This window comes from Heteronotia binoei, chromosome 16 (assembly GCF_032191835.1).
Source record: "Heteronotia binoei isolate CCM8104 ecotype False Entrance Well chromosome 16, APGP_CSIRO_Hbin_v1, whole genome shotgun sequence".
Classification (NCBI taxonomy): Eukaryota; Metazoa; Chordata; class Lepidosauria; order Squamata; family Gekkonidae; genus Heteronotia; species Heteronotia binoei.
The window spans coordinates 50,972,526-51,000,373 of record NC_083238.1 but is presented as its reverse complement, the minus strand read 5'-3'; the positions used below and the strand labels follow the sequence as shown (position 1 = coordinate 51,000,373).

At 43.8% G+C, this 27,848-nt stretch overlaps 1 protein-coding gene across 1 annotated transcript in view; it reads right to left on the bottom strand.

The window, feature by feature from the left end:
- LOC132585241 (transmembrane and coiled-coil domain-containing protein 5B-like) overlaps positions 1-27,848 on the bottom strand; it is a 124,577-nt gene that overhangs the window by 17,662 nt on the left and 79,067 nt on the right. Inside the window, exons 2-4 of the mRNA XM_060257046.1 lie at positions 4,389-4,435; positions 3,236-3,397; positions 1,059-1,176 (exon numbers count right to left, since the gene is read on the bottom strand). Of these exons, the coding sequence (XP_060113029.1) occupies positions 1,059-1,176; positions 3,236-3,397; positions 4,389-4,435 (327 nt within the window). The remainder of the gene's footprint in view (positions 1-1,058; positions 1,177-3,235; positions 3,398-4,388; positions 4,436-27,848) is intronic.

Here is a 27,848-nt window from a genome sequence, read left to right as displayed (position 1 = left end):
ATGAAGGGTTGCATCAGTGCTTAGTTTTCATGGCCCTTTCTTACATGCCCAGGAAAATGCTGAGCACCACTTTGGGATCTGGAAGCAATTTTCTCCAGGCCAGTTTGGCCAGAGATCCTTGAGGGAGCGAGGTTTTTTTGGTCACCTTCTGGGCATGGTCCAGGAGTTTCTGGGAGTGTGAGGGGAGTAGTTTTCCTGCAGTGTGCAAGGGGGTTGGACTAGATGACCCAGGAGGTCTCTTCCAATTCTATGATTCTATCTCAAAGCTCCACTCCAAATAATTCCAGTTACAAGGTTCCATTCTTTTAAATGAATGACAACAACCAGTATTGAACTAAGTGTTGGGCTGGACCACCTAGCTCAAAGACTGTAGAGCTTCTTGGCTTCTCCCTCCCCCAGAAGTGCTTTCAGATCCATCAGGGTTTTGGAACCTGCAAGTTTATTCACAGAGTTGAGGGCCATTCCCACACAAGTAAGGTTTCTGGGGCAGGAAGGGGAGGACCATGGGGCAGGAAGTTGTGAATGCTGCTGCTGTGTCCTTTCCCAGCTGGGCTCTTTTCTCAGCTAAAAGAAGAGATTGGATAAACATCTGGAGCAGAGGTCCATGAGTGGCTATGAGCCACAAGGTATGGATGGAACATTCTGTCTGGGGCAGTGATGCTCTGTATACTTGGTGCTGGGGGGGGGGGCAACAGTAGGAGGACTTCTTGGAGTTCTGGCCCCACTGGTGGACCTCTTGATGGCACCTGGGTTTTGGCCACCGTGTGATACAGAGTGTTGGACTGGATGGGCCACTGACCTGATCCAACATGGCTTCTCTGAGGTTCTTCTGATGAAGTCAGGAGAAAGCAGGGGGCAAAATTACCCCCTTCTTCATCTTTCTTCAGTGGGAATAAACTTTCTCAAGGTCAGAAAGGGGAGGGGAGGAGACGGGTTACTATTAATACCTTCCACTGATAGATCTGGACATCCAACACAATGGGATTTCTTTTTCACAAGCATGTACAGACTTCTAGACTTCCATTCCTGTAGTGATATTTCTTTTCATGATTGCCTACCAGGTTTTGAAGGTACTGTTCCTTCAATGATGTAGATGCCTGTTCTTCTTCCAGTTTTTTTCTTCCTGCTTGGATTTCTGCCTCTAAGAAAACAGTTCTTTTCTCAACCTTTTTTATCCTGCGTACGATCCAGGGGGAAATAAATAAATAAACATCTGCCTCAAGACAAATATAGAGAATGTGGTTAAGAAAAAATAACTTCCCACCCCACCCTTGGTAGTTTTGAAATGAGCAAAACCTCCACATTGCATTTTAAAAGGTCCCCCCCCCCCCACCGAGCAGCGACCAGGTTTGGGGGGGGGGTCACTTCAACTGCTTCCCAGACATAGCCAGTTCACCTTCATACAAATGCTAATAAGATCTAGCAGGAGAGAAAATAGGTGGGTCAAGCTCTTCCCTTTTACCAAGCAGGGAACAGAGATTTGGAGGACTTCAGTCTACTATAGATTCAGGAATAACCTCTAGAAAGAAGTCCCAGGAAATGCCTCTCTGACCTGCTCTGACCTGGTGAGGGGGATGAGAAAGAGAGGTGATTAAAAAAAAACTTCTTGCGGCAGGAAGGGTATCTCTTTTCCTTAGGTTCTGCATCCATGAGCGCACACACACCTCTCCTCTGGGAAGGCAACCATTGACCCTTTGCTTGTGTGAAAAGCTGGAGCAAACTTCATGGTAAGGGAACCTCTGTAGATATCTTGAACTCCTAGGCTAAAGGGGCTGTCCTATATTTTAATATCTGATGTGGCATCTATAGAGAAAGGGACAGAGAACCAGTTTGGTGTAGTGGTTAAGTGCGTGGACTCTTATCTTGGAGAAGTGGGTTTGATTCCCCACTCGCAGCTGCTGGAATGGTCTTGGGTTAGCCATAGCTATCGCAGGAGTTGTCCTTGAAAGGGCAACTGCTGTCAGTGCTCTCTCAGCCCCACCTACCTCACAGGGTGTCTGTTGTGGGGAAAGAAGATATGGAAGATTGTGAGCCGCTCTGAGACTCCGATTCAGAGGGAAAGGCGGGGCATAAATCTGCAGTCACCTTCTTCATTTTACCCGTTTCTTTTGAATCCCTTGCTTCAATCTGATGCTGTACAAAAAGTATGCTTGTGAACAATTTCTTGCCTTCCCAGTGGAGAGGTCTATGTGCACTCATGGATGCAGAATTCAAGGAAAAGAGAGCCCCTTCCCACATGGAGATTTCTTTTAATCACCTCTCTTTACAGCTTTTGATGCTGGCAGTGGTTCTCTGTACCGCATAGACATCCACGTTCTCAGACATGCTGTTTTAAAAGGAGCATCAGGGAAAGGCAGGCAGTTGGTGAGTTCCTCCAGCAGCATGCAAGGCAGTAAACTGTTCCCATGGTGACCAGGCCCTGGGAAGTGGGATGCACAGAGGCAAGTCCTCAGAACTTGAAAGGGAAGCTGGGAATCCTGACCCCCCCCCCCCGGTGGGCGATTCCTTACATAGGTCAGGTGGCAGGAGGCTATCTGAGAGTGGAAGAAAAACCTCTTCAGGTGTTGAGAAAAACCTAGAAGGGCAGAACAGACGAGGGCCTGCAGGCCGGAGCAGTCACGTTCAGCTGCAGTGATTTTAAGTTTTGACATTGCTTTGGGTTAATGTCTCCATTTGTTTCTTTAAAAAGCATTGCTTGGAGCAGAAAGAGGCACAGGGACTCGGCTATTTCTTCAGTGGCATGAATGATTGAATGTATACAGGGGTCGTTTTGTAGAAAAATAGGTGGCAGAGCTCATTAGCACAACTCATTAGCATATGCCACCCCACCACCAGCCAAAAGCAACCTGATGCAAGAAAGGAGAGCCCCGAGCAAGCGAGGCCTACTTGGGCTGGCTAGAGATCCAGCCAGCCCAAGCAGGCCTCGCTCACCTGGGGCTCTCCTGCCCCCCACCCTAAAGTCAAAAAGCCAGCAAGCCACCTGCCACCCAAAATCACATAAGAAGTGGAGAAAGGGTGGCGTGGGCTTCTCCAGGGGTTAATGAGGACTGCTGGGGGTGTGGCAAAGCCCCTGGTGGCTGGCTGGCTGCCCACTCTCCTAATTCAGGGGTTGTTATGCAGCTGTACCTACTATTCAATGGACAAGGCAGGTGGGGAGGGAGAGAAGGAACCCTCAAAAAGGTTCAGGAGCTGTGCTTCTGTGAGCTGCTGCTGAATCTGAGACCTGGATGTATACCTTCTGAGTTCAGCCCTCATGGCCATCAAATTTCTCTGTAAATCCCTGTTCTTTGCTCTGATGTTGTCCTCTTCTGTAAGGAGACAGCGAAGTTGTTCTTCCAGCTGTATGTTCACATGTCTGGACTGGAGGAAAGCTTCCGTTGTTGTTGTCCATGGGTCACTAGTTGGGACAAGAAAAAGCAGAATGATTTTATCTCTGGAACTTGAACATGTTTAGTTTAGCTTCCAAGATTTGGTGAGACAAAGTTATACCATGCCCCCTGAATCCCAGAGCCAAGAGGCAATATCAGGAGAAGGCCTCAGCCTCTCTACCCTGTTGTTGGACCTCCAGAGGAAGTGGTTGGCCACTATGTGAGACATGATGTTGGACCAGATGACCACTGGTCTGATCCATCAAAGCTCTTCTATGTTCTTAGGAAGGCCTCGACTTCTATGCCCTGTTGGTCTTTCAGAGGAACTGGTTGGCCATTGTATGAGATAGAAAGTTGGACTAGATGGACCACTGGTCTAATCCAACAGGGCTCTTCTTAAGTTCTTAGGAAGCCCTTGGTCTCCATGCCCTGTTGTTGGCTGCCGAGAGGAACTGGTTGGCCTCTGTGTGAGACAGGATGCTGGACTAGATGGACCACTGGTCTGATTCAGCAAGGCTTTTCTTATGTTCTTATTAGGGAAAGGCCTTAGCTTCTATGTCCTGTTGCTGGCCCTCCAGAGGAAATAGTTGGCCACACTAAATGAGACAGGATGCTGCACTAGAAGGACCACTGGTCTGATCCAGCAGGGCTCTTATGTTCTTAGCCTGAGTTATCCAGATCAGGGTGAGTTTGCTTAGATACACTTCAAAGAGAGACACTAGTTGAAATTTATTTACTTCAGTTATATCCAGCTGGGACCCCAGGCTGCTTACATTGTTCTCTTCTTCTCCACTTTATTCTCACAACAAGGTAGGCCACCTAAGTCAGATTCCAAGGCAGAGTGGGGATTTGAATCTGGATCTCCAGCAGAAGAATCTGGCAATGAATCCAGACGGCATGTTGCCCACTTCTCAGATGGGGCCTCTCCATGAGGGTGAAATCAATCATCCTTAAAGTTTTGGTACCACCAGCCACATTTCCTGGAGAAAGAAAACTAAAGCAAACCTGAAGGGCACTGACCTGGTGTTGTTGGTCTCCTGATTGTTGGCAACACCGGCTTCTGGAACCTGCTGAGAAACATCATAGACTTTCAGAATATTTTCGACTTCTCCACTTGCACCTGCTGGAATGGCCAGAGGTTGTCCTTGAAAGGGCAGCTGCTGTGAGAGCCCTCTCCGCCCCACCCACCTCACAGGGTGTCTGTTGTGGGGGGAGAAGATAAAGGAGATTGTAAGCCACTCTGAGTCTCTGATTCATAGAGAAGGGTGGGGTATAAATCTGCAATTCTTCTTCTTCTAGAGGCAGTTAGAACACCTGCATTTTGGGTCAAATTGAACTACTGTCAAGTACAGCCTTATTGTCAGGGCTTTTTTTTTTTGTAGCAGGAACTCCTTTGCATATTAGGCCACACAACCAGGGCCGGCACATGGGAGTAGGTGACCTAGGCAATTGTCTAGGGTGCTAGCTCCCAACAGCGATGCAGGGTGGGCACCCCCTCTCTGCTCACGCCGTCTCTGAGCCTCTGACTGGACACTGAGGGGTCGGAGGAACTCTCCCGACTCCTCAGCGCCTAGAAACAACAGCACTTTCAGTCTTTGACTGCCAAAGCCTGAAATCACCGCTCGTTGTTTCTGGGTGCTAAAGGGCCGGAGGAATTCCCCCGCCCCTCAGTGCCCAGAAACAATGGTGCTTCAGCGACTGATGTGATGACATCGCCTCTGGGTGATGTCATTACAGTCCGCGTGCGCAAAAATTTTCCCCGTGGGAGGGGGTGGGTGTGCGTCAGGGTTTTGCCTCAGGTGGCAGAACCCCACACACTGGCCCTGCACTCATCCCTGATGTAGCTAATCCTCCTTGAGCTTACAGTAGGCCCTGTACTAAGAAGCTCCAGGAGGATTGGCTACATCAGGGGGTGAGGCCTAATATGCAAAGGAGTCCTGCTACAAAAAACCCTCTACTTATTGTTATTGTTATTGTTGTGATTGTTATGGCAAGTGGAGGAACCAGAAATTTTAAGCAGTATCTCAAGGGAAAACTCTTAAAATCAGTTACAATGATGATCTGGCTCCAACGGTAACAGGAAAAAGAATTGTTGCTTATAAAAATTGAAGCACATCTTACACGACAGATCCAAGTAGGTGCATTTAACTTATTGGGAACAGATTAACTTCAGGAAGGTTAGCTTGCTAAAGCTCCAACCCCCCAGGTAAGAAACAGAAGAAGAGAGGTCCTATATAAGATGAAACAGAAAGCAATCAAGAACCAAAGAGGCTCAGCATCTAATGCATGAGAGGGTGGAGTCAGTTCTCAAGTTCCTTCCCAGTGCCTCTTGCATGCAGATTTTCAATATCCAACACTTTTAAAAACCCCTGTGCATTTTTTTTTAATAAGATGTCAGATCGTTATACAACTTCCTTCAGGTATGAAAAGAAATCCCCACGGCCTGTCCCTAGCTCCATTTTGCCACCCTATCGATCGTATCCTCTGGCCTGGTTTGAAAACGTACTGATCATCTGGGCTTTTTTTGAAACAGAACGCACCGGAACGGCATTCCAGCTGGCCTGGCAAGCGTTCCTGTTGCTAATAATACCACAGAAAAAGAACAAAGTTCTGTAGTTCTCCTTATTCCCTCCCCCTTCTTCTTGTGTGAAAGCACAGAGGTGACTTACAGCAAGCCAGGGAGCTTTAGGAAAGGTGGGGCTTCAGGATTACATAAGGGGTATTGCAGGAAGTCCAGCAAAGCGCCGCCGTTATTGTTTCGGCTGCTCATACTGCCTTAAGAAGTTTTTGTTGGTGGCATTACAGCCTGCTCTCCTCATCTTTGAGATCACTGCATAGGTAAGAGCTAGGGAAATTTGTTCTACTTTGGGGCAGCGTGGCTGTGGGGTTTGAGTAGCCGGGGAGGGAAGAAAATAGTGCCATGGGCCGTGATCCCTGGAGAATCATGGCCCCTTGGGTGGTTGTGCTGCTCTGCGCCCTTCCTGCAGCCCCCGGCCTCTTCCCTTGCTTTGGGGGTGGTGTGGCTGCCGGTCTCAGGTGGTTGGGGAAGGAAGAAAATGGCACTGTGGGCCACGGTCTGTGGAGGATTATGCCCCCTTGGGTGGTTGTGCCCCTCTGTGTCCTTCCTGCAGCCCCCAGCCTCTTCCCTTCCTTTGGGGGTGGTGTGGCTGCTCATCTCGGGTCGCTGGGGAAGGAAGAAAATGGCACCGTGCGCCACGGTCTGTGGAGGATTATGAAAACAATTAGAAGGAAATAAACAATTTAAGCAATAAAATCACTCCGTTTCAGGTGGAGGACAACTACTCAGGCCATAGTGCGAACAGAGCGGGAACCAATGATGTTCCAATAAGCCCGATAGAAAATGGGATGCTGTAATAGGGAGGCCAGACTCGATGTACTCTGGGCGTCCACTGCCTCACTTGAAGACCTGGTAGAACCAGGCCTCAGATTCACCAGGAGCTCAAAGGAGCACAGCTCCTGAACCTTTCTGAGGGTTCCCCCTCTTCCTCCCCACCTACCTTGTTCACTGAATAGTAGGTGCAGCTGTGTAACAATCCCTGGATTAGGAGAGCAGGCAGCCAGCCAGCCACCAGGGGCTCTGCCACACCCCCAGCAGCCCTCATTAACCCCTGGAGAAGCCCACACCACCCTTTCTCCACTTCTTATGTGATTTTGGGCAGCAGGTGGCTTGCTGGCCTTTTGACTGGGAGGGGTGGCCAAGGAGAGCCGCAGGCGAGCGAGGCCTGCTTGGGCTGGCTGGATCTCTAGCCAACCTAAGTAGGCCTTGCCCACCCGGGGCTTTCTTTTCTTGTGTCGGGTTGTTTTTGGCGGGGGGGGGGGACATATGCTAATGTTACATTGATGAGCTCCCCCACCTATTTTTCTACAAAATGACCCCTGGGCAGAACAGCTCTGTTTTACAGGCCCTAGGAAAAGGTAGTAAATCAGACAATCATGTCGTTCCTCCTTAGCATTGTTATGGAATCTTGGAAACAGTCAAGGCTACTGTTACCTTTCCTTCGCTTGTCATTCTCCGCCAAGAAATGTATTCTGATATCTCAGACTTCCTCACAACTGTAGCGTATGGGTAGCTTGTGTTTTATGTATGTATGTATGTCTGTGTGTGGAGGAGATTATAGCTGCATACAGCCTATGAGATCATAAAGGGCTTGACGGTCTCCCAAGCAACTGTACAAAGGGCCTTTCAGTTCATTGGTAAGAGGCGGGTATTTAAAGTCTTTGCAATACTATAGCAGTAGGAAGAAGCAGTCAAGAGTAGTTCTCGGAGCTCTCTCAGCTCCAGCTACCCCATAGGCTGTCTTTTGTGGGGAGAGGAAGGGAAGGAGATTGTAGGCCACTCTGAGAGAAGTGCAGGGGATAAATCCACTTGCCTCCTCCTCCTCTTCTTCTCTTTCTCTCTCACACACAGACACCTGGAGTTGGAGCTGTAGCAAGTTAACTTTTTTGAAATTAAATGTACCTCCAAGAATACGGCATGTAAGATGTGCTTCTATTTTTATGAGTAGAATTTCTTTCTCTTGTTACCCCTGGAGTCAGATCATCTTTGTAATTTGTTTGAACATCATTTCCCCTTAAATGGGAAATGTGGAGGATCAGGGATACTGGGTAAAGCTTCCGTGCTTCCAATTTAATCCAATACTCCGGGTATTTTCTTGTCTTGAAAACCCCTTGAGGGGCACAATAAATCAGCTGCGACTTGAAAAATAGATAGATAGATAGATAGACAGACAGACAGACAGACAGACAGACGATAGATACATTGATAGACAGACAGATGATAGATACATTGATAGATAGATAGATAGATTGATAGATAGATAGATAGATAGATAGATAGATAGATAGATAGATAGATAGATAGATAGATAGATAGATAGATGGATGGATGGATGGATGGATGGATGGATGGATGGATAGATAGATAGATAGATAGATAGATAGATAGATAGATAGATAGATAGATAGATAGATAGATAGATAGATAGATAGATAGATAGATAGATAGATAGATAGACAGACAGACAGACAGACAGACAGACAGACAGACGCAAATTTAAAATAGTTTTAGAATTGTATACAAGAAGCCTTCTCAGGATTTGAGCTCAGCAAGGGGTCAAATTAATTTCACTGGGTGTTTTTATCCACTAAATCGCAATACTGCAGAATTGTAAAATGGAAATGATCTGCCTGAACTCCTAATTAGACATTTCTTTAGCTGGAGACCCAGAAGCTCCCTCCCCTGTAGGGCTGCCAGCTCTGAGCTGGGAAAGTCCTGGAGATGTTGGGGGTGGAGGCTGCGGAAGGTGGGGTTTGAAAAGGGGAGGGACCTCATAGAAGCATAGAGTTGGAAGGGACCTTAGGGGAGGGACAGTGGCTTAGTGGTAGAGCATCTGCTTGGTAAGCAGAAGGTCCCAGGTTCAATCCCTGGCATCTCCAAATAAAAAGGGTCCAGGCAAGTAGGCGTGAAAAACCTCAGCTTGAGACCCTGGAGAGCCAAAGGGAGGGACAGTGGCTCAGTGGTAGAGCATCTGCTTGGTAAGCAGAAGGTCCCAGGTTCAATCCCTGGGCATCTCCAACTAAAAAGTGTCCAGGCAAATAGGCATGAAAAACCTCAGCTTGAGACCCCGGAGAGCCGCTGCCAGTCTGAGTAGACAAGACTGTCTTTGATGGACCAAGGGTCTGATTCAGTAGAAGGCAGCTTTATATGTTCATTGCTCAACAATGCAATGTCATAGAGTCTACCTCCCAAACCAGCTGTTTTCTCCCGGGGAGCAGATCTTTGTAGCCTGGAGATCAGAAGTAATTCCAGGCAACACCTGTAGGTTGTCAGCCCTATTCCCTCAGTCTCCGCTTCTTTCTCTTGGATTTTACACTTCACTGCCTCTGCCTTCCTTCCTCCACCTGCTCTTCCTGCCGCTTCTCCATTCCCCCAGAGAGCCAGTTTGGTGTGTGTAGTGGTTAGGTGTTCAAACTGGTATCTGGGAGAACCAAGTTTGATTCCCCACTCCTCCACTTGTAGCTGCTGGAATGGCCTTGGGTCAGCCATAGCTCTCACAGGAGTTGTCCTTGAAAGGGCAGCTGCTTTGAGAGCCCTCTCAGCTCCACCCACCTCACAGGGTGTCTGTTGTGGGGGAGGAAAATAAAGGAGATTGTGAGCTGCTCTGGGACTCTGAAATTCGGAGTGGAGGGTGGGATATAAATCCAATTTCTTCTTCTCCTCACCCACATGTCACTGGGTCTTTTCCATCTCTCTAAATCTGACTGTAATGCAATGCTTGTTTTCTGGGGGGGGAAAGATGCTGGAACTATCAATGGGGAAATGAACCAGAAATGCATTTTTTAAAAAAAATGGTTTCCGCAAATAGGTTCCAGAACCAGTGTTCCCTCTAAGCTGAGTTAGTGTAAGATAGCTCACAGTTTTTCAGCTTCCGGCTCACCCATTTTTGTATTAGCTGAGGAAAAAGGGCCCCGGAGCAAGCTAATTGATGCAGTAGCTGACAGCTTTAACATCAGTAGCTCACAAAGTAGAATTTTTGCTCACAAGACTCCACAGCTTAGAGCAGGGTTGTCAAACATGCGGCCCAGGGGCAAAATCAGGCCCCTGGAGGGCTCCTATCAGGCCCCTGAGCAACTGGCTGTCATCTGCTTCCTATCTTGCTTCCTTTGCATCACAACTTGCTTTGCAAGGCTTGCTCAACTGCACAGGAGCTGCAGAGCAAAACCTCTATTTTCTCCATTGGCTGAGGCTCTTCCCTTTGGGAGGAAGGGGGGAGGAATAGCTTGCTTTCCAGACTCTCTCAATTGCACAGCAGAGCTACTGAGCCAAGCCTCTCTTCCTTCTATTGGCTGAGGCTCCTCCCCCTCCTAGTCCCCTGGGGAAGGAAGGAAAGTGCCAGAGCTTCCTTTGCCCAGTTCCCTGGATCCCATGGGAGATATACAAAAAAAGCACCTTTAAGACCAATGAGTGCTAACGTTTTAAGCATGATTTAAGTTTTAAAATATATATTTTTGTGTTTGCCTGTGTTCTTTGTAAAAATTTATATCTCTGCTACCTAATCTTAAATAGGTACACACATGGCCCGGCCCGACATGGCTCAGCCCAACCAGACATGGCCTGGCCCAACAAGATCTCTTTTATGTCAGATCCGGCCCTTATAACAAATGAGTTTGACACCCCTGGCTTAGAGGGCGTATTGTCTGGAACATGATGGAACAATCATGTTCCCCCAGGGAAAAAAAAGCCCTGCTATAACATATGTTAAGCCTGAGAATGTACAATTTCTGAGAAAAGCATTTTGCTCAACCAAGTTGTTAAATACCGAAATGCATGGGAACAGCTGAAAACATTTAAAAAGGTGGGAGGAGATTAGGGTTGCCAGATCTGAATTAGGAAATACCTGGAGGTTTTGGGGGTGGAGCCTGGGAAGGGTGGGGTTTGGGAGGGGAAGGACCTCAATGTATAATACAACCAGACTGCATCCTCCAAAGCAGCCATCTTGTTGGAGTGAGTGACTCCGCAGGCCTGGACACTGGGGGGCGCTACGTCACTCTAAGGGTGTTGTAGGTGTTATCTTCTTGAATGGGATGCCTCTCTTTGTCTTAACCTAGGAGCTGACCTCGCCTCTCTCTCTCTCTCTCTCTCTCTTTGTCCTCACTCTCTACACATGGCCTTCCATGGAGACGCATGCCTCTGCGGGTCTCTCCTGTTGAGACAGTGCCCTTATTCTCCCACAAACACGATGCCAGACCAACTGGCCATTTGTGACAGGGAAAGCACTCTAAGACTGCGATTGCACACACTAAAGAATGCACATTCAATCCACTCTCAGTGCACTTTCCATCTGGATTTTGCCAGTCTGCACAGCACAATCCAGTTGGAAAGTGCATGGATTGAAAGTGCATTCTCTTTAGTGTGTTTTGTCACAGCTTAAATTAAGCTTTTCTGTCTCCTTTCAATTACAACCTGAATATGAGCTGAATTTACTTGAATAGATGTAAAAAGGTAAAGACAGTCTTTTCGGGCTGTGGTGCTGGAGAAGAATCTTGAGAGTCCCTTGGACTGCAAGAAGATCCAATCAGTCCTAAGGGAAATCAACCCAGACTGTTCCCTGGAAGGTCAGATGCTGAAGCTGAAATACTTTGGCCACCAAATGAGAAGGGAGCACTCCCTGGAGAAGACCCTGATGCTGGGAAAGACAGAAGGCAAAAGAAGAAGGAGACAGCAAAAAATGAGATGGCTGGACAGTGTTACTGATGTAACTAAAATGAATTTGAGCAGACTTTGGAGGATGATGGAAGACAGGAGGGCCTGGCGTAACTTGGTCCATGGAGTCGCAAAGAGTCAGAATCGACTGTGCGACTGAACAACAACAAAGCAGAGATACAAACTTTATAAAGGACACAGACAAACACAATTCAAGATTTTTTTAAAAAAAAAACCCTTAAAAATAAAACATGCTTAAAACATTAGCACTCGTTGGTCTTAAAGGTGCTTTCTTTGTATTTCTCCCAAGGGATCCATGGAACTGGGCAAAGGAAGATCTGCCTCTTTCCTTCCTTCCCCAGGGGACAGGAGGGGGAGGAGCCTCGGCCAATAGAAGGAAGAGTGACTTGGCTCAGTAGCTCTGCTGTGCGATGGAGAGAGCCTGACAGAGCAAGCTCTGCCTCCCCCCTCCTTCCTAAGGACAGAGCCTCGTCCAATGGAGAAAATAGAGGTTTTGCTCTGTAGCTCCTGTGCAGTTGAGCAAGTCTTCCAAAGCAAGCTGTGATGCAGAAGGAAGCAAGAGAGAGAGAGAGAGAAGGAAGCAGATGACAGCCAGTTGCTCAGGGGGCAGATATGAACCCTTTAGGGGCCTGATTCAGCCCCCGGGCCACATGTTTGACACCCTGCCATATGGGTTGCTCTAGAATTCAGTTTCTGTGGCTGCCTTCTTGGCAGGCAGAAAAGCAATCAAAGAACAGGGAGGTCAGTTTGACCCACAGTATGCTGACAAAAATGTGGAAGTATGGACGTTCATGTTGGGGAACATCAAAATTGATTCCAAGCAGAACTTAACTTGTGGGGGGGGAGGGGCTTCGAGAGCCACACAGTATGTCTGAAAGAGCCACAGTCTGGCCGCCTCTGCCTTATGAAGAAGCTAACATTTTCGTATGTATACATGTAATGTCTGCACATGGCCACTGGAGTGCACCAAACCTCTATATAATGCATTTACGAAAAGCAGAGGAAGGTGTATGTAGAGATGCTGAACGTCTTAAACCTGTTAGCGATGAAGATTTTTGACTCATGGAAGTGGTCCTAGGTGGAAAAATGAGGTTAAAAAAAAAAAACATTTCTCATTTAAATTCCCATTCAGTCTTCAGCTGGGAGTGATCTGCCCACATCTGTTTATTACATCTGAATGTTGCTCCTCCTTGTGAAGGATTCAGACAAGTTTACACATGGAATGGTTGGAGGGGCGGGAGGCTGGGCGGCAAAAAGCGCTGTCACTGAGCAGTGGCAAGACAAAGTAGGAACCCTGTTCCCCAGTGGACCTTGCTGGAGGACAAAGAAATCATTGACAAAGAGAATATTTTCTCCTTCGACTCAAATATTAGAACAGGGGTGTCGAACTCATTTGTTATGAGGGCCCAATCGGACATAAATGAGACCTTGTCGGGCCGGGCCATGGGTGTACCTATTCAAGATTAGGCAGCACAGATAGAAACTTTATAAGGAACACAGGAAAACACAATTGAAGATTTTTTTAAAAAACTTAAAACTGGCTTAAAACATTAGCACTCATTGGTCTTAAAGGTGCTTTCTTTGTATTTCTTCCATGGGATCCAGGGAACTGGGCAAAGGAAGCTCTGGCTCTTTCCTTCCTTCCCCAGGGGACCAGGAGGGGGAGGAGCCTCAGCCAATAGAAGGAAGAGAGGCTTGGCTCAGTAGCTCTGCTGTGAGATTGAGAGATCCTAGCAAGGGAAACTGTTCCTCCCCAAGGGAGGAGCCTCATCCAATAGAGAAAATAAAGGTTTTCCTCTTTAGCTCCTGTACAACTGAGCAAGCCGTGCAATACAAGCTGTTATGCAGAAGAAAGCAAGAGAAAGGGAGAAGGAGGGAGATGACAGCCAGTTGCTCGGGGACCTGATAGGAGCCCTTCAGGGGCCTGATTCAGCCCCCAGGCCGCATGTTTAGGTTAAAACAATTTTATTTGGTAACATATGGTAACAAATTATATTTCTTGCATCATTAATAACTTCTTTTATCTATCCCATATATTACTTTCTACCCACCCCTCCCCCCGTTACTTGACCCCCGCTAGTGTTATTTACTTAAAGTCCTAATGTTTAAAGGTACCCTTAACTAATAAAAACAAAAATTAATATTCTTTTTTTTAAGATTTAATAATTATTAAAAATTGTCTAATGTCCCTTTATTTTCCACTCTTTTTCTACATATCTTCTGAACTTTTTCCACTCCATCTTAAAAACTTCTAAATCATAGTCTCTTAAAATTCTTGTTAATTTATCCATTTCACTCCATGTCATAACATTTACAATCCAATCCCATTTCTCTGGTATTTTTTCTTGCTTCCACAACTACGCATATAATGTCCTAGCAGTTGAAAGCAAGTACCAAATTATAGTTCTATCTTCTTTTGGAAATTTTTCCATTTGTAATCCCAACAGAAAAGTCTCTGCAACTTTCTTAAATTCATATCCCAAGATCCTAGAAATTTCTTGTTGAATCATCTGCCAATACTTTTTTGCTCTTTCACAAGTCCACCACATATGGTAGAAAGAACCTTCATGTTTTTTACATTTCCAACATCTGTCTGGCATCTTATTAGTCATCTTTGCCAATTTCTTAGGAGTCATATACCATCTATACATCATTTTAAAACAGTTCTCTTTAATACTATGACACGTCGAAAGCTTCATAGAGTTCTTCCACAAATATTCCCAAGTTTCCATCTGTATTTCTTTATTTACATTAATTGCCCACTTAATCATTTGAGATTTCACTACTTCATCTTCCGTAGACCATTTTAAAAGTAATTTATATAATTTTGAAATTAATTTTTCGTTGTCTCCAAGGAGAACTTTTTCCATTTCTGTTTGTTCTTTTCTTATTCTTTAAGTTTTAATGTCATTCTCCACCAAGCTCTTTATTTGTTGCATTTGAAACCAATCATATTTATTATTCAGCTCTTCAGCAGTTTTCAATTCTATTTAGCTACTTTGTATTTTTAATAGTTGAATATATGACAACCACTTTTCTTCACCCGTCTCAGCTGTTACTTTTATCACTTTGGCTGGCACTATCCGTAACGGTTTTCTCTCATCTCCATATTTCTTGTATTTCATCCATGTATTTAGCAAGCTGTTTCTTATATAATGGTGAGAGAAAAAGCCGTCTATCTTTTTTCCCCATAATACATATAAGTGTGCCAGCCAAATTTATTTACATGACCTTCCAACGCTAAGAGTTTTTTGTTTAACAACATTATCCATTCTTTTATCCATACTAAGCAAACTGCTTCATGATATAATTTTAAGTCTGTTAATTGAAATCCGCCTATCTCTTTTGCATCTGTTAAAATTTTCAATTTAATTCTTGGTTTTATCAAAGATTTCAGGTTTTCATGGCTGGTAACATCATTAGGGTTTGTAGAATCTTTCGGGCTCAAGTGCCGTGTTCTACTGGAGAAAGTTTTTCTTCCAGACGTTTCGTTCTCCGCAGCCAAGAATGTAACGTCTGGAAGAAAAACTTTCTCCAGTAGAACACGCACTTGAGCCCGAAAGATTCTACAAACCCTAATTCTTGGTTTCTTCCCCGCCTACACAAACTCTGAATTTTTTCTTTGCCATCTATTAAATTGTTTACTGTCTTTCACAATCGGAACAGTTTGAAACAAATAAATTATTCTTGGTAGAATATTCATTTTAATTGCGGCTATTCTACCCAACAGTGACAAATTAAGTTTATTCCACTTTAACATATCTTTACCATTTTACGCCATAGCTTCTCATAGCTATTTTTGAACAAATCAATATTCTTCATTGTTATCTCCACACCCAAATATTTTACCTTGGAGGTAACTTCACAGCCTGTTAGTCTCTGCAATTCTTGTTGCCTATTTATTTGCATATTTTTACGTAGAAGTTTTGATTTTTCTTTATTAATCCAAAATCCCGCCAACTCCCCATATTCTTGTATTTTGGCTAACAACAAAGGTGTGACTTATATGGGGTTTTCATTTATAAACATTATATCATCTGCAAATGCTCTTATTTGTAAGTAAATCCTTTTACTTTTAATCCTTCTATTTCTTTATCTTCTTGAATTTGCATCAGTAATATTTCAAGAGTCATTATAAACAACAGTGGGGAAAGTGGACAACCTTGTCTTGTACCTTTACTAATTATCATGTCTTCTGTAAGATCAGCATTTATACATAGCTTTGCATGTTGTTCAGTATATATTGCTTTTATCGTTCTTATAAAGCTTTCTCCCAGCTCCATTTTCTCCATTACAGCAAACATAAAATCCCAATTTAAATTGTCAAATGCTTTCTCTGCGTCCGCAAAGAATAATGCTACCTCCTTTTCTGGATGTCTTTCATAATATTCTACAGTATTTACAACAGTTCTGATATTGTCTCTTATTTGCCTTTTGGGAAGAAACCCTGCTTGATCTTCCTTTATAAAATTTATCAAATATTGTTTAAACCATTCTGCCAAGATTCTTGTATATATTTTATAGTCATTATTTAATAATAAAATTGGTCTATAATTTTTTACGTTTGTGACATCTCTATCTTCCTTTGGAATCAACAAAATAACAGCTTTCCCCCACATATTTGGTATTTTCCCTTTTGTTCTTATCATATTCATCAATTTCTGAAGTTTCGGGATTAAATCCTCTTTGAGGGTTTTAAAAAATTTAGATGTATATCCATCTGGCCCAGGTGCTTTTCCATTTTTCATTGCATTAATTGCTGCTTCAATTTCTGTTTTTTCAAATGGATCGTTCAAAACTTTTTGCATATTTTCTGCTAAGGGTGCTTTTTTATTTTTTGTAAGTACTCATCCATCTTTTCTTTCTTATTTTAACATCTTTAAGTAACTTGGCACAATACTTAAAGAATTCTCTTTTTATTCCTTCTTGATCTACCACCTCTCTTCCATCCACCACAATTTTATTAATAATTTTACTTTCTCTCTTTTTCTTCAGTTGCCAGGCCAAATATTTTTCAGGTTTCTCCCTCAAAAGATTTCTGCTGCAATCTTTTCAGATTCCATTCCAGTTCTTTATTTAACAAATGTCTCATTTGCATTTGTAATATTGTAATCTCTCTTATATTTTTCTTTTTCCCTGGCCTTTTTCTCAGTTCCCCTTCTTTTTTCTTTATTTCATTTTGAATGTCCAACATCTGTTTTTCTTTTGCCCTCTTATCTTTGTTATTCAATGTAATCAATATTCCTCTCATTACTGCTTTATAAGCATCCCAGACCGTCTGAAATTCTATATCCTCTTTATCGTTTATTTGGAAGAAAGCTTTAGTTTCATTTTCTAGAGATGTCACTATTTCTTTATTCTGTAGTAAATCTTCATTCAATCTCCATCTTCTCAACTTCTTAGACAATTTTGTAATTCACATTATTGGGTTATGGTCAGCCCCAATTTTAGGTAAAATCTCTATTTTCTTTGTTATAAGGCCTAAGTCTTTAGTGCCCCACAACATGTCAATTCTGGAAAAAGTTTTCTGTCTTGCTGAAAAAAAGGTATAATCCCGCACTTCAGGATTAAATTTACTCCATATATCCTCCAAATTTTCTTGTTTGACCAATTCAAAGAAAGTCTTTGGCAATTTTCCTTCCTTATTATTTTTTTTTACCCCCCAGACCTATCCAGTGCGTTCTTAATTGTTCCATTAAAGTCCCCCATTATTAGAACTTGGTCGTAAGTCAGTTCATCAAATTGTTGTATAATGTCTTTAAAAAGCATCCTTTGCACCATTTGGTGCATACAGTCCCAATAACAACGGGTTTTATTTTTACATTTAATATTATTTCTACCGCTACAAGTCTTCCATCTTTATCTTTAAACACTAATTTTGGCTCCAATTCTTGCTTAATATAGAAAATCGCTCCCCTTTTCTTCTGTTCAGCCAATGAATAAAATTCTAGTCCCAATTGTTTATTCCATAAAAATTTGTAATCCTTTTGTTTGATATGCACTTCTTGTAAACAAACTATATTACAATTTTGCTTTTTAATCCAATGAAACGTTGCCTTTCTTTTTTGTGGTGAATTTAGTCCATTTACATTCCAAGATAATAATTTGTAATCCATCATGGTGCAAATTCTTTATGTTCTTCATAAAACCTATGCAGTTCCTGTGTGGTTGTAATTGTAATCCTTTTTCCTTGCAGCTCAAAGCTCAGACCTTCAGGTATTATCCATCTATACCTCATTTCATTGTCATGTAATTTTTCTGTCAATTTTTATATGCTTTTCTGTCATTTATCACTTGTCTTGGCAATTCTTTCATGATTCTTACTCTGCTGCCTCCCACTATCAATGTCTTTTCAAAAATTTTATTCAAGATTCCAGGATTGGAAAATGCCGAGTTGAATTGCTTCTCAGAAGGGGAGCAGGCTGGGGCTTCTGTTCAGGGAAGTGGAGGGCAATTTAATGCCTATTGCCTACTTTTCTCAGTCAAAGATCAGTCCAAGATATGCACAGGAAACTCTGAGGAGATTTACCTTGGCTAAAAGGGAGTCCCTGGGGGGGCTCCTTTGAGGCGTCTCCAGAGATGAGTTGCATATTCATCATCTGCAGAAGTTTCCAGTCATTTATTTGACATAAGCTCGACAGGATCCTAACCTTCTTTGAGACTGCTAAACATCTAAAGCTATACAAGACCGGTGTTGGATCTGGATAACTGCAGAAAAAGGTACTGATGACTATCTTCATTCTGGGACATTTAAAGTCAAACAAAAGAAAATCAGAAGGTGGGAAATAGAGATTCAGAAAGCTTGGAAGAAGAAGGGGTGAAATTTGAACTTTATAAAATTAAAGGACAGTGCTAAAAAGTGGAAAGAAATTTATTGTTTTGTCTACTTGCGGTTTTGGTGAAAAACCCCCATCGTCACAGATTTGCAGCTCTCACAGTCAACACAGGAAAGACATCAAACATTGTGAGATCTTTTTACCAGTGAAAACGGGATTTGGTGGCAAGAAAAGTGGGAAGTGTCGGATGGAAAAGGGAAATCATTGAAGCAGCTAGCCTACTCTAGGACTATAATATCATAGAAAAACATCGGCGGCCATTGCTAGGAGGTCAAAATTTAAACAAAGTTTTTAAAGTGTTCGAGACATTAAAAATTGGTGAAGCTGACAGAGGTGACAATTATAAGGTAAATACTATTGGACATTATTGCTGATAATTATTTTAGCCTTTTGAAGGAAATTTTTTTTAAAGGGAAGCAGAAAATCGTGACCGCCATTTTGGAAGAAATAAAAACTTTAAAATTTAATATCTGAGCCCAGGAGGCTCTGAGGACGGTGAAATCAGGCTTATTGAAAAGGGCAAGCCTTACTCTATCAAACCTGATAGTTTAAATTTAATTTGGAGAGGTTAAAATTTTTGGTGTTTTTTTAAATGTCAGAGCATAAGTTAACCCGTGCAAGGACTGCCTCAATGGAGAAAATGCAAGAGCAATTAGAAGCAATGGAAGCCAGGATGATGAAAGGGGTGAGAGACATGATAACTGCTTCTAAAATGAAATTAGAAAAGACATTGAAGAGCTAAGGAAAGATATAGAAGATCTCAGAAATGAGACTGTGGTAACATCAAAGAAAGTGCAAGAGGTGGAAGAGAGAGTGAAAGTACATGATTCCAACTTGCTAAAAATGCAAGAAAAGGTGGCAATTCATGACCGCAAATGGATGGAAACCCAGATACGTCTGAGAGGAGTACCTGAGGATGAAGAGACTGATTTGAAAGGATATATAATAAGAATAATTGCAGAATTTTTGGAGGAAAATCCTGAAGGAACTAGAAGCATGTATGACTATATGTATAGAGTGAACTCACTATATGCCAAGAAAAATAATCTACCGAGGGATGTAGTTATAAGATATATGACAAAAGAAATGGTGGGAAAAATCTTGAATAAAAATTTTGAAAAGCCCCCAGGCTGCATGTTTGACACCCCTGATTTAGAGCTTCTGGAACTCCACTTCTGTAAGCTCCTGCCCAAAATGAGGCCTTATTATAAGTTGTGTCTGGTAGCATCTCTTGACCAAAGGTCTTTTGCATTACTGACTATCTGGTCCTTTGAACAAGAGTTCCAGAGGTTGAACTTGGAACATTCTGCATGCCAAACAGATACTCTGCCACTGAGCCATGACAGAAAAAGAAGAGGAGAGGAGGAGAAGGCAACTTTACTGTACCCAAAGTCTCCAGTATCTCATCTTTTCAAGAGACTAAGCCACAAAACGGCAAGAATGTGTGCCCTCAGAGAGGCCCTCTTGATATTAGATACTGTTTCATGTGCGGCTGAAGTTCATGATTTCTGGTTTTGGTTTTGTGCGGACGCTTATCTGGGAGAATGGGGTTTGATTCCCCACTCCTCCACTTGCACCTGCTGGAATGGCCTTAGGTCAGCCATAGCTCTGGCAGAGGTTGTCCTTGAAAGGGCAGCTGCTGTGAGAGCCCTCTCAGCCCCATCCACCTCACAGGGTGTCTGTTGTGGGGGAGGAAGATAAAGGAGATTGTGAGCCACTCTGAGATTCAGAGTGGAGGGCGGAATATAAATCCAGTATCTTCTTCTATCTTCTTTTTGCAGAAAGTAATTCTTTATTCAGAATTCCAAAATTACAATGAACATAACAATAAAAGTTAAATACGTAAATATTCACTTGAGATTCATGCTTAAAATACAACTAAACATTTAGCAGATGAAAGGTTAGTGGAATGCCATTAATGAGACGTAGTCGTCTTGTGTCACTGTCTTGAAACAAGATGTGTTCCATCGAAGGAAAGGTTCCCACTTTTGGCGTAGGCATGAATGAGTCCAAGTCTCCTCCTTACTTAGAGTTTATACTCACTAATCTTATCCAGGAGGAAATATTCGTACAATTTTAGCACCCATGTGTGAATGGAGGGCGGAGAGGACGACCGCCGCTGAATAGCAATGGTATATTTAGCTGCAGTAAACATATTGATTAAATCTCACCTGGGTTTTGAAACCACGGATTCTTCCCAAAAATTTAGAAGTATTAGTGGAGAGCATGGAACCACTAAACCTGTCAATTGTGTAAGTTTTGATAGAATTAATGACCTGACAATGACTGGACAAGACCACCAAGTGTGAAAAACGGATCCTAATTGCCCACAGCCTGGTATGAACATCTCATGTCGAAGTAGCAACCTCAGTGCAGACAACATACTGAAAACAGCATCTGCCTAACTGGAGGAGATAGAAGCCTATCCTCTCATAAGGACATGTTCTGAACAGGGGCTCAACAGTCTGGTTTAAAAAACATTTTTCTGAGAGAGAGAAAAGGGGTTTTTTTACAAAACAATTTCCTGTCTTCTACGGCAATATTTCTTCGAAGTAGGTACCGAGTTGATTTTTCACACGAGAGACCAGAAGATGGCACTCTTGGAAGGGCTATGGGGGGGGGGGGGACCTAGTGCCTAAGTGATAACAATGAGGAAAATACAGCTAAGCAGTCACAGCCGGTGTTCCCTCTAAACTGAATTAGCGTGAGCTAGCTCACAGATTTTTAGCCTCCAGCTCACACATTTTTGTCTTAGCTCAGGAAGGATGACCCCAGAGCACACTTATTGATGTAGTAGCTCACAACCTGAATGCCAGGAGCTCACGACTTTAATTCCAGTAGCTCATAAAGTAGAATTTTTGCTCACAAGGCTCTGCAGCTTAGCGGGAACGTTGGTCACAGCAATAACAAACTGGGGGGAGCGGGCTGGGAAGGAAAAGAAATGCACCAGTCTTTAAGGTGCCATAGAACACTTGTCATTTGTACAACCGATGCGAATTTCAGCCACCCACCTTGGAATTTCAGAGCGGCACCTCTAAGACGAATAAAGTTGATTTCATTTTATTTATCTAATTTATACCTCGCCCTACTGCAAAACGGGCTCAGGGCAGCTCACAGTGTAAAACCATCAAACGATAAAATGATAAAAGGTATATCAACAAATGATAGCAAAAAAAACCCCATTGTATCAGGCAAAAATAGATATCCCAGAAGTCTAGGTATCTGAACAAATGTACTTGCACAGGAAAGCTTATACCCAGAATGAAACTTTCTTGGTTTTAAAGGTGCCACTGGCATAAACTTTGTTCTGTTGCTTCCGACCAACATGGCTTATCTACCTGAAGGTAGGTGGAGGAGTAACTTCCGGTCCCATTTGAGCACTGCATAACGCACAAGGGAGTGATCCAGATCCCTATTGTCGGATTGGGCCCACTGTCCAAGGCAGCCAGCACAAAATCATATTCAAGCATTTGAATAAGAACATAAGAGAAGCCATGTTAGATCAGGCCAATGGCCCATCCAGTCCAACACTCTGTATCACACAGTGGCAAAAAATTTTTTATATATACACACACACTGGGGCTAATAGCCACTGATGGACCTGCGCTCCATATTTTTATCTAAACCCCTCTTGAAGGTGGCTATGCTTGTGGCCGCCACCACCTCCTGTGGCAGTGAATTCCACATGTTAATCACCCTTTGGTATGATGCATAATTTAATATAATGCATAATTTAATTTAATTTTTCTATTCATGCCCCACCCTATCCCACAAGCAGGCTGTGGGCGGCTTACAACATTAAAAAAAAAAAAAACCTTACAAAACATCAAACAGACTACATCCAAACTTGATAATCTCCTAATTACAGAATTAACAGAAACCATGATCCACATCATTGGCAACAAGTCATGAACCATGTATAGGCTGGTCGTGTTCAGCATAAGATAAACACCTAGATGGTAAAGGTGCTGGGGGAAGCAGTGATTTCAGGGGACACCTGCTGAATCAATCAAAAGCCTGGTGGAAGAGCTCCGCCTTACAGGCCCTGCAAAACTTAGATAAGTCCTACAGGGCCCAGATCTCCAACGGGAGTTCATTCCACCAGGTGGGGGCCCGAACCAAAAAGGCCCTGGCCCTTGTTGAAGTCAGTCAGGCATCTTTAGGAGCAGGGATCACAAGAAGATGTCGTGCAGCTGATCTCAGAACAGGGGCGGGGCTCGTATGAGGAGAGGCGGTCCCGAAGATATGTAGGCCCCAGGCTGTAAAGGGCTTTAAATGGTTTTGAATATCAAAATGGGTGAGATTATTGGAGGGGTTTTCTCTTGTACTCCATCCTTGTCGTGCGTGGGGGATATTTCTAGGGCTTCATGTTGTCTAATCTGGCCCAGTTTAATTGGTTACAAAAATGCAAATATTCTTTTCTCATCACAGAGGATTATTCTTTGATGTGAAGCAAGCATTTGTATTCCAAAACAGGATATTCAATGGGGTTTACTCCTAGCAAAGTGTTTTTTTAGGACTGCATTATTGATCTCCTTGTTAAACAGAAAGCTGAGTTTCTAATGTGACCAGCTAGCGCTTGTGTTTCCTCTACCAGGGCTTTATTACATAGCAGGCTGGTAGGCCACACACCCCTGATGTAGCCAATCCTCCTGGGGCTTACAATAGGCCCTGCAAGAAGAGCCCTGTAAGCTCTTGGAGGATTGGCTACAGCAGGGGTGTGTGGCTTAATATGCAAAGGAGCTCCTGCTGCAAAAAAGCCCTGTCTTCTACCATATGTCTGCTCTGGATAGCCCAGGCCAGACCAGTCTTGTCAGATTTCAGAAGTTAGGGTCGCCAGCCTCCAATTGGGGACAGGAGATCTCCTGGAATGACAGCTGATCTCCCCATTACATAAGTCACTTCTTTAAACAAAACCATTTATTTAAAACATTCGTTCCACTTCTAGAGAAAATGGCTGCTTTGGCAGTTGGATTGTGTGGTATTATGCCCTACCAGAGTCCCTTGTCTCCTTAAACCCCAGGGGTGGAATTCTAGCAGGAGCTCCCTTGCATATTAGGCCGTACACCCCTGATGTAGCCAATCCTCCAAGAGCTTACAAAAAAGAGCCTTGTAAGCTCTTGGAGGATTCACTACCTCAGGGGGGTGTGGCCCGATATGCAAAGGAGCTGCTGCTAGAATTCCACCCCTTAGACCCTGTTCTCCCTGGCTCCACCCTCAACTCTGGGTATTTCTACACCTGGAACTGCCATTGTTCAACTGATCAGATGCTGTCATGGCTTTTTTTATAGCAGGAACTCCTTTGCATATTAGACCACACACCCCTGATGTAGCCAATCCTCCTGGAGCTCACAGTAGGCCCAGTAGGCCAGTTTGGTGTGGAGAGCCAGTTTGGTGTAGTGGTTAAGTGTGCGGACTCTTATCTGGGAGAACCGGGTTTGATTCCCCACTCCTCCACTTGCACCTGCTAGCATGGCCTTGGGTCAGCCATAGCCCTGGCAGAGGTTGTCCTTGAAACGGCAGCTGCTGTGAGAGCCCTCTCCAGCCCCGCCCACCTCACAGGGTGTCTGTTGTGGGGGAGGAAGGGAAAGGAGATTGTGAGCCGCTCTGAGACTCTTCGGAGTGGAGGGCAGGATATAAATCCAATATCTTCTTCTTCTTATCTTCTTCTGTACTAAGAGCTATGTAAGCCCTTGGAGGATTGGCTACATCAGGGATGTGTGGCCTAATATGGAAAGAAGTTCCTGATTAAAAAAAAAATGCTGGTATTACAGGATTGTACTAAACATACAACCTCACTGTGAAATGTGCTGCAAACAGCTCTATGTACTAATACTGCTTACAACCCCTCCCCCCAATAATATACACTTCAATAAAGTTATATGAACATTTACCTTATTTGTATATTTTTTATATTTTATCAAAAATCCATATTTTTCCAAAAATCCACCGTGTATCACTAAGCCTGACTGAAGTTGCATGACCAAAGGAGCTGCATTTGGACCCTTGAAAAAGGACAGCAGTTTCTGAAATGGACTAATTGTTGGCTATCCGTAGAGTTATTTATGGAAATATAGCCATTTGGTTCATTGTACAGCTTCCAGTCTGTATATATGTTGTTTGTAGTATCGCTTATGAACCAGTGATACTTCATTGAAGGGTTTATTGTGGGTTTTTTATAAGCAGTATCAGTACACATAGCTGTTTTGTAGCACATTTCATGGTGAGGTTGTATATTTAGTATCATTCTCTATCCACCGTGGTCCCTTTAAATATTCCGGGTATTACAAGCCTGACATCTTTTGATTCTATTATAGTCTGTCTCTTCCTGTAAGCAGTTAAGATTGGTAGTGGCGGACATAATATTGCCTCCGTCATTTGAGCTTTGTGAAAACCCACTTAGGTTCCGAGAGAATGTCTGGCCCTCAGGCAGCTGAGGAAACTCCGTGGCTGAGCAGAGAGCTTAAACTCTCGTCTCTCCGTTTTCTCAGTGGTACTACAACAACCGGTGTTGTGATGTGAAGATTAACTGTGGTGTAGCTCTTTAGTATGTGTTTTCTGGAGCACTAATCATTAAGACCCTGCCTTAAGAACAACCAAACATAATTCCTCATTGGCTTGGACCTTTCACAGTGTTTCTTGCAATGTCAATTGTTTCTCTTCTTTTCACTCACTCCCTACAATCAGATCTCGCTGTCTCCTACCGAGCCCCTGTCCTGCCCGAAACACAACTGCAACAGAACGAAACATTGCACTGACATGTCCTAATCAACAATGCCGCTTTTGGGAAACCCTGCGTCTTAAGACGAAGCAATCTTTCTCTTTGCAAATGAAACATTAATGGCGCAATCAAGGCTCTTCTCAGCTCCCGCCGTTTTCAGCATGGAAGTTCGGCATCTCTTCCAGGAAAACGAATTTGACTTAAAGCATGCAAAATTTAATTGGATCATATCCCAACATTTTCAGCCTTTAAAATCTTATAGACGGTTCATCTCTATAAGTCCTTGGGTGAAATCAGACCATTTCATTCCGTGAAAAAGAAGGAGAAAAAGATCCCCGCTGAATTTTCCCCCTTTTGCTTAATGATTTAAATAACTTTTTCCTCCCCAATCTCTTTGATACTTAAACAACAAACTAGCCTCTCTCTCTTTTTTTGCAAATCTACTGAATCAGCTCTCTGGGATCCCATAATAACAGATGGACTGTGAGACTGTTTACTGTTCCTGCCCACAAACTTCCTGTTAGTAAACTCCTATATTATTTTTGAAACAGAAAAATTACAAAGGAGTAGCCCGGTTGATTACTGCTTACTGATGAATCAGTGCCAGAAGAGGTCTGAATTTATTTTTATTTTTTTTTAAAGCAAGACTTTCTAAACCAGATCACTCGTTGCTGCGATTCATAATTTTGTCTGGGGTTCCGGAGGATATGAAAAAGGCTGAAATCCTGAGTGAAGTCATGGCAGAATCCTCTGAAGCACTGTTTCAGTCAAGACAATGTGGCCGATATGTGTTAACAAGGCTGGTGTGGCGATGTCTTTAAGGCAGTGGCCCCCAACCTTTTTGGCACCAGGGACCGGTTTTGTGGAAGACAGTTTTTCCACGGACAGGTGGGGGTGCTGGGGTTTTGGTTGACCCCACGTCCACACTCTGTCCCCGCTCCCCCATGGTGGGGTCTTTGAATGACAGGTAGGCAAAAGTCAATGCCACACTGCCCCTTCAACTCACCTGGGACTTTGGAGTGAGGCTGCACTGCCTCTGTCATCCGCCTGGGACCTGGGCAGGTGAAAGGGGAGGTGCGGTGCCTCTGCCTCACTCTGCGGCCCGGTTGCTAACAGGCTACATCCCAGTACCAGTCCATAGCCCAGGGGTTGGGGACCCCTGCTTTAAGAAGTCAGTTGCTCCTGTTGTTTGGGGACATGCTCCGAAGGAGGTTAGAAAATGCTGGACAAATGAGGTCTTCCTCTTCAATGATAGGGTTCCACAGGGCTTTTGTTGTAGCAGGAACTTCTTTGCATATTAGGCCACACACCCCTGATGTAGCCAGTCCTCCTGGAGCTTACAGTAGGCCCTGTACTAAGAGCCCTGTAAACTCTTGGAGGATTGGGTACATCAGAATGTGTGACCTAATATGCAAAGGCGTTCCTGCTACAAAAAAAGTCCTGGGGTTCCGCATCAGCTGAGAGATGACCCAGGTAAGACAAGAAGCCCAATCCGTCACTTATTTAAATGTAGGCCCCGCTTTAGGCCAGTTTTTTTTTTTAAATTATACACAAATAAATGTTCTGGGGTCCTGACCTGGATTCTCAGGCTAGCCCGATCCGATCAGAAGCAGAAGCAGAGTCAGCCATGGTTAGTATTTGGATGGGAGACCACCACGGAAGTCCAAGGTTGCTTGCTACACAGAGGCAGGCAATGGCAAACCATCTCTGCACCGGTGGCCCGGGCTGGCTTGATCTCATCAGATCTCAGAAGCTTAGCAGGGTCGATCCTGATTAGTGTTCGGATGGGAGACAACCAGAGAAGTCCAGCATTGCTACACAGAAGCAGGCAATGGCAGATCATCTGTTTGTCTCTTCATTTGGTTGCCAAGCTCCCAGGCAGAGTGGGGGTTCTCCAGTGGGGGGGACCCCCTCCCAACATCGCCAGCGCAATGACGTCATTCGCAAATGACATAATTGTGCCAGTGACATCACGCGCCGGCCGCTCTAGGAGCTTTTGGGGAAACTGTGGTTTTCTCAGACGCTCTAGCAATTTGGTAGGGTACCATAGAGTCCCCTGCCAGAGGCTACAGGGAACTTGGCAGCCCTGTCTCTTCAACACCATATGGGGTCACCATGAATTGGCCACAACGTGGTGGCACTTTCCACCGCTGAATGTCCTGAAAGTGCTGCCTAGTCCTGAGGTTTAATTCGCAAGGCTCTCCATTTCACAGGACAGCAAGAGTCAATAAAGAGATATGCTGTCCCCTTTCTCTCACTGGTGCGCTATTTAATGCTTGGGGCACATTAAAGACTGCTAAGATTTATTCCAGAATATGCTGTTGAGAGTCAGAGCTCACTTCATCAGGCGCGTGGAGCATTCTTCTTTCAGGCAAATACATTTATACTAAAAGCTACAAAGAACAGGAGAGTAGGGGGAGGCGTTACAGTTAGAAGGTACCATATAACAAAATTCAGTCAGATAGCAATCAAATGACATGGGCTTCTGACTGAGGAAACTTCTGCTGTGCTATCTTTAGGTGGGACAAGACTTTGTGGTGTTCTTGTTGCTAGGAATGAACATTTCTTCCTGTATGAACCTTTGACAGAGTTCCTTTAAATGTCCCTCTCTGCCTCCTGTATGGTTTACAAACACGGTAGATGTAAACACCAGGGCCTTTTTGAGCAGGAATGCACAG